Source organism: Berghia stephanieae, chromosome 1, assembly GCF_034508935.2.
Source record: "Berghia stephanieae isolate SIO BIC M18660-M18661 chromosome 1, UCSD_Bste_1.3, whole genome shotgun sequence".
Lineage (NCBI taxonomy): Eukaryota > Metazoa > Mollusca > Gastropoda > Nudibranchia > Aeolidiidae > Berghia > Berghia stephanieae.
The window spans coordinates 97,636,409-97,644,391 of NC_088360.1; the positions used below are offsets into that span (position 1 = coordinate 97,636,409).

General features: G+C 34.0%; 1 protein-coding gene across 4 annotated transcripts in view; it reads right to left on the reverse strand.

Annotated features, from left to right (window-relative positions):
- LOC144962496 (dynein light chain Tctex-type 5-like) overlaps nucleotides 1–7,983 on the reverse strand; it is a 40,955-nt gene that overhangs the window by 17,359 nt on the left and 15,613 nt on the right. For all 4 annotated transcript variants that reach the window (XM_078895489.1, XM_078895491.1, XM_078895490.1 and 1 more), the window contains exon 2: nucleotides 1,204–1,831. In XM_078895489.1, coding sequence (XP_078751615.1) covers nucleotides 1,204–1,446 — 243 coding nt within the window. In that variant the 5' untranslated portion in view covers nucleotides 1,447–1,831. The remainder of the gene's footprint in view (nucleotides 1–1,203; nucleotides 1,832–7,983) is intronic.

Consider the following 7,983-nt stretch of genomic DNA (forward strand, 5'->3'; position numbering starts at 1 on the left):
AAGAAGTTACAAACAAATATGTGGGAAGGATTTATATATGACGAATGATACTTGTTTGCACTGCTGTTGACATGCCTTTCAATCTTGTATGCAAATATCATGCATTGTTACCTTATTATGTCCATCTTCTATATGTTTGGATGTATGAGTGTATGTGTGTGTGTGTGTGTGCTTTGCATGTCAAGGTTAAAGATATATGTTTGTACATCACACATACATGAGTGCATTTAAGTTGTTATACTATCTTTACCACGTGTATCATTATTGTAATCTTTCAATCAATTTAATATTAAGGGTATTCAAAGGATTTTATCCTATGTCTCCCTACACCATATGTTATATGTTATGTTAAGGTAGGGTACACACAATAAGAAAAGATAAGCAAGACACGAAAGTAAGGCAAGTATTGTAAGAAACATTAAATTGAATATTAACACTTTCATTTATCCAGTATTGTTTCATCATTTCATATTTGGCGATTCATTCTTGCTAGTACTACAATCAGAAAATTAATGATAGATCTACTATCAATTCATTTTTATTACACAGGATAAGTATAAGACTCATCTTCAGTTAGTACTTACTTGGATGTTTCTTGATTAGAGTTGATGAAAAAGTAGGTAACTGAAACTGGCGCTCATCATATTGGACAGCAAATAGGAAACAAAATTAACTTAGTCAATTATTGTAGATGCCATCTACCAGTAAGTTGTGGATCGTATTGACACGACTATGTCACTAAATAAATAGATGCACGATGTCACAACAAAAACAACAACATGTTTTAATCCCATACATTTAATGAGAAAATATTATTTTAACTGAATTTTCCATAGTAAAATCATGGGGGTCAAATGGCCCCCAAATAAGAAAATAGGACTTTCTAGTATTTTTCTTTTTGCAAGTCAGGGGGGTCAAATGGACCCCAAATCAGGAAATAGGACTTTCTATTTTAGTATGAAAATAGGGTTAATTAGAACATAAACTTGTTTTGTACAGAGCTTGTTTGAGTTTAAAAAATCAATTTTTCTGCTGGGTAAGCCTGCCATTTTTGGGAAAATACTGAAAATGTCCGGTAAGGAAAGAGTTAACAGGCGTCATGTCTTTGCCCTAAAAGTTAAGTATTGCTTACCATACCAACAATAAAACTTGAAAAGACAACAACAAACAAATAGCATCAAATAAGTGACAAAATGTTCTTACCCCTTCCGCTCTTTTCGAAGAGAATTTCTTGTCATTTTCCGGTTCCGTTTTATACGTATTTTCATACGTCACGGTCTCCTGTCTACTCTGCAAGAGTCTGGAACCACCTAGATTGGACAGCATGGGCATCTTGAGCCGGAAGCGACCTAGTTTGGCCTTTCCGGTAGAATTGTCTACACTACTTTCGCTTTTCTTGTCCGACACGGAACCAGCCTTTGACATCAATTTTCTGAACCCCTCCATTATGTGCTTTTTGTTTATGTAAAATCAAACTAATGATCTACCTAACTGCTTTGCAAGAATATATAAGGTTGTATATATATCTCCGATTCGAAGGTTATTTGCAGTATTTCTTACGTCTTTTAAAAACCCTGTTCAGTTCCGCTGTTATTTTTCAACTTAACAAAAACTTAAAGATTAATTAGAGAATTATTGTATTATGAACGAAGTTTTTCACATTGTCAAGGATTTAATTACTTTAACAACATCCGGTGACGTCACTATTATCTCAATGCTAATCATATATTCTCATTGATAAGTCTACATTTGTTCGATTCGTCAGGGGTAAGAAATATTCCGATCTTTTTTGCCAGTTTATCACATAAAACTTGTCAGAATCTTGGTTGCTCTGAAAGAAATATAAGAGGAAAATAATTAAATTTTGAGCTTTGAGCTTTTTTTTTATATAGCGCAATTTCCACTAAACGTTCTCAAAGCGCTTTTTACGGGGTCCCTGGCCAACAGCAACATTTAACACGTAGGACGGGACATGACTGACGCCTGTTAGGCGATATTACAATTTTTTTTTCGGACGGAGTCAACGCTGTTAACGGCCAGGAACTCATTTTACCCCTGAGTACGGTGAGAGAATGCGAGTAAACAGCCTTCTCCAAGGACGTAACTATTCACCGAGCGAGGCTAGAACCCAGGACCTTCCGATCTGAAAGAGAGTGTCATACGACTAGGCCGCATAGCCGCCTATAATAATTAACTGTACTCGTTATCAATCTGAAAATGTGTGCCTGGAACAGTACCAAACAAAGCAGAGAAAAATACAAGAATAGAAATCACTCTAAATATCAGTCTGCCTCGATTTAAAATGTTTCATAAACTCCTTTTTTTTTTTTTTTTTTTTTTTACAAAGGAAGATAGGAATGCCTCTTAATCGACATGCAGTCATTTGCAGATCTGATAACTCAATTCATTATGGGCTCATTTAAACAATGGAAATCCCAAATAATGACGCAAAGTATAGATAGTTCATTACAAAAATGTGCGGCTATGTGGTCTAGTGGTATGACACTCGCTTTCGGATCGGAAGGTCCTGGGTTCGAGCCTCGCGCTCGGCGCATAGTTGAGTCCTTGGAAAAGGCTCTTTACTCACTTTCTCTCACCGTACTCAGGTGTATATGATACCTGGCCGTAAAAGCGTTGTCTTTGTCCGAAAAATTGTAATATCGCCTAACAGGCGGCATGTCCCCTCCTACATGTTAAATGTTGCTGTTGACCAGGGCTATATATAAAGCTCAAATATAGGCCCATAATTGGGTTCGAATGTCGGACCTGTATAATATATGTACATGTCTCTCATATTATTTCGGCTATTATAATATTATATTAAAATCTGGTTTTCCCCAAACGAATGATAATGGTTATTTACTTACACTTCATGAGTTTATAAAAGATTGTGCCTCTACTTAGAATGTGTCACTTAGCAAGAAAACCTGCCTTCTGGGAAATTTTAACATGCTTTGAAAATGAAAGAAGATAAAATAAATAAGGTGGTTTAACGGATTAAGCTGTAACTTTACGATGATCGAATGATAATGGTTATTTACTTACTCACACTTCATGAGTTTATAAAGAGTTGTGCCTCTACTTAGAATGTGTCACTTAGCAAGAAAACCTGCCTTCTGGGAAATTTTAACATGCTTTGAAAATGAAAGAAGATAAAATAAATAAGGTGGTTTAACGGATTAAGCTGTAACTTTACGATGATCGAATGATAATGGTTATTTACTTACTCACACTTCATGAGTTTATAAAGAGTTGTGCCTCTACTTAGAATGTGTCACTTAGCACGAAAACCTGTTTTCTGGGAAATTTTAACATGCTTTGAAATTGAATGAAGATAAAATAAATAAGATGGTTTAACGGATTAAGGTGGTTATATGGATAAGAGAGAATCGGGTTCGAGCCCTAATGTCGAATTCACTTGTTTTTTCCTTCGGCAAGAAGCCCTGACTGCTCTACTACTACTACTACTACTACTACTACTACTACTACTACTACTACTACTACTACTACTACTACTACTACTAATAATAATAATAATCATAATAATAATCATAATAATAATCATAATAATAATAATAATAATAATAATAACAATAATAACAATAATAATAATAATGATACTACTACTACTACTACTACTACTACTACTACTACTACTACTACTACTACTACAACTACTACTACTACTACTACTACTACTACTACTACTACTACTACTAATAATAATAATAATAATAATAATAATAATAATAACATTTTGGTGGATATTGAGCAAAATAAAAGCTCAAGTTCTAAAAACTTGCGGGGTCCCGATAGCTCAGTTGGTAGAGCACTCGCTTCACACGCAAAGGGACGGGATCGATCTCGGATGGAGAGGAGATTTTTTTTCTGATTTAGTGATTTCATAGCTAAGCGTGTTAGACTAGGACTTCTATAGATGTCGCTGGTGTTAGACCGTAGCCATCGATAAACAAACAGCCTGACACTAAGACCAATATATGTTGATGTCATTTTTAAGTTAACGATGGCCACGGTTAGATCGTAGCCATCGTTAAGTTATAGCCTGACACTGAAACCCTAAAAGACTGGCATTTTGACGTCATTATTTGGTTTTTGCACCGTCTAGTGAGTTGTCGTTAGTAGTGCTCATGGAAATAAGCGGTCCCCGTTGGTTGAACTATTGAATACAACTCACGATTTGTTTTCTTTTCGATTTGTTTTCTTTTGTAGTAAATGACTGGCATTTTGACGTCGTTTTTTTTTGCTCAGTGTCAGGCTATAAGTTTACGATGGCTACGGCCAGTGTCAGGCTATAAGTGAACGATGGCTACGGTTAGATCCGGAGGAAAGTACATTGCAATAGACAACAATCCTATCCAAAGATAAGGAATCAAGGGGAGTTATCTATATTTATGTTTTCGTCCAACCAAGTAATCAATCACATGAATTGTTGCTGTCCAACGATTGGATATTTCTTCAGAAATGTAAACACGACGCTGCTTTGTTTATGAAAGTTGTAAGCAGACCCATGTGTCAAGCTGAACAAAATGACCAATCGTGATGTTAGATATCTCAAAAACTGTGAAAACTTTTCACTATGTGGGTCACTTTGAGCACATATTCCAATGTGACCAATGACCTCGAGCACATAGAATGTAATTAATATATAGATAGTTCGAAGATGACGTCACTCAGGTCTTTGTTAGTGTTTTTTGCCATCCGCGTTTATGAGTAATGCTCACTGAACTGTATTAACCCGACTATTAACGTTCATGGATACACACAGTTTTGTGTGTTGGTCCATTATACTTCCGGATGGCAATGTTGTGAGCTTCTTAGCCCATTACTATTGACTTCTTTCACGATATTGAAACCTAGATAAATTTCTGATCCATGGGCCTGATGGCTCTTAAGGACCTCTTACTAATCTTAAGACATGATGCACATTTCACTGCTTTAAAAAAAAACAACAACAAAAAAAAAAAAACAAAAAACAAAAACAAAAACAAAAACAAAAACAAAAACAACCCAAAACAAAAAGAAAACAAACAAAATAAAACAAGAAACAAAAAAAAAAAAAAAAAAAAAGAAGAACCAAAAAAAAAAAGTCCCCCCAAAAAAACAAACTTGAGCTTTTATTTATTTTATTTAGAATTTGATTAAAGAAAATTGATTGTGTGAATGTTTTTTGGACGTGGATGTTGATGTCAACAAAACACGATGAATGAAACCTTAAAGACGAATGAGAGACGAGGGAATTATCTCTTATTCTCCTTGAGTGTTTCATTCAATTCAATTCAATTCAATTTTTAAAAATTGTGTAATTGTCGAAATATACTGCATATTTCTTAGAGTACAAAGGAGTAGCAGCAAATAAAATAAGAAATAAAACTTTTACCTAACATTCGACATATATCCTATTTAAAAAGATTAAAGTATCTTAATTTGCCTTCACTAAAATATCGTAGAATAAGAGGTGATCTTATTCATATATATAGACTCGTGCATGATTCTTACAATATAGATTTTAATGATTTAAAAAAAATAATTATTCGCATGTTACAAACACTAGATAAGTTTAAGATATTATATTTGTTGAAAGATGTAATTCGTCTATAAGGGAAAATAATCTAATTCAAAGGACTGTGACAATTTGGAATACTCTAAAGTTTGAGACCAAAAATTATAATTCAATTTATAATTTTCAGAATGCCATTGATAAACATCTTTCCAACATTATATTTGATTTTGACGAATAATGTAACATTGGATATTATTGTCTTTTGTATAACAATTATTTGAAACTCTCGAATGTACAAGTCGGACATGCAAAATGAATGTAAAGAGAGTAAATTATACTACGAATATCGAATATGACACTTATTTATGTATTAGACATTTAATTCTCAATATTATCAATTAATTGCCATTGTATACTAATTATATAATAGAGAATGAGATTAGCGGAAGAGTAGCGTCCCTTGATTGGACGTCACCTTACAGAGAGAACGTGAAAATGGTTTTGCGCATGCGTCTCTCTCGTCCTCGCTTTCGGTAAAGTGTCTCATGCCGCACAACCACATGACGTTCTCTCTCTAATAACTTTTCCGCTCGTGACTTCCAATCAAGGGACGCTACTCTTCCGCTAATCTCATTCCCTATTGATAAATATTCTATCTATGCATAAAACTTACACCGCGCATTTAAAGGTTTTTAGAACCTATTAGCTCTTAAACGATACGATAAGAATAAATAGTAGATCTCCGACATTAGGATTAGTATAAATAGGTAAATCGATGTACCTACACGTTATTCCACAATACCTGTCTTCGTTAATCGAATTAAAGCTTCTATTCCATTTGACTATTGCCATCATTTACTCTCAAGACATGATAAACTCGTCGAGGCAGTAGTGGGTCAACAGTCTCACTGACCAATTCAATAATTGATAAACCGGTGACAGTATAAGACCTAGAGATAGCTAGCACGTCAGCAAGGCTGTAAAACCAGGTTTAATGTTCCTAACAATTCTCTCCCGAAATACCCCTACAGGTCGTTAATTTTAATGAGAGAATCCTTATCCACCGTCACGGAATTGTTAAGCAATCTGTAAAGCACAGGATCTTTCATTTATTCATAACCTCAGCTCCTGGGGGACCGGTAAGACCCAATTCCTGCTATATATATATATATATATATATATATATATATATATATATATATATATATATATATAATATAAATTGGATTACTCACTTAGATGTGGCCAAAACATATGTTTCTGTGGCTTTCGTCCACGTCGTCAGTTGAAAAAAGCCACAGAAACATATGTTTTGGCCACATATAAGTGAGTAATCCAATTTATATTTTATATTAGCTCTAACCATCATTATCGAGCACTTTCGTACCTACGAGTACCAACCAACACTCATATGGAACATGTAAAACATTGGTTGTTTCCCTCATTTTTTCGAAACTAGATTATTGTAACTCGCTGCTTGTCAACTTGCCTCAGGCTTCTATTAAACAATTACAACTACTGCAAAACAGTGCAGCAAGATTAGTTTTTGGCAAAAAAAAATTTGATCATGCAACCCTTTGTTGGCCTCTCTCCACTGGTTGCCCATTGAAAAGCGCACATATTACAAAGCAGCGTGTCTTGTTTATAAGTGTTTGGCTGGTATAGCACCGGCATATCTCACAGATCACGTGGTCATGTGTAAATTTGAAAATTACACTTTAAGATCATGTAATGACCAAACGAAAATTTCGGAAAAAAGATCAAGAACAAAATTTGGTGATAGATCGTTTGCTTGTTTCGGCCCCAAGATTTGGAATGAACTACCACGTGGTCTGAGGGAGTGCAAGTCTTTACCTACTTTTAAAAAGAATCTCAAGACACATTTTTACTGTATTTGTTTTTCTTGACTCTATATGAATCCTTGATTTGGCTATGAATTATTATTGTTCTTATTATTTTTTTTCACTTAAAATTTATATTTATATTGTAAAGTGCCCAGGGCTTGTGTTTTACACGAGAATGAGCGCTATATAAATGTGTATTATTATTATTATTATTATTATATATATATATATATGTATGTATATATATATATATATATATATATTATATATATATATATATATATATATATATATATATATAGCTAGATAGATATCTGTGAACGACCGGCTCAAAAGACAGTATATCATTGTGATTGAGATACTCGAAATTGAATTTATAGCAAAAAACTGAATCTTGGGAATAAGTTTGTTATACTTAATTGAATGAAAATAGTTTCATAAGACGCACCAACCCAACTTTTCATATTTCTGAAAGTTATATCTTTATAATCGTTTTACGAAATCACTTTCCATTTTCTGACATAACACCAGTTTGACACGATGGGTTACATGCAATAGCGCTGGCAACATAAACAATTCAACACAGAGGCACACCATGGCGTGATGCGATGAACATCG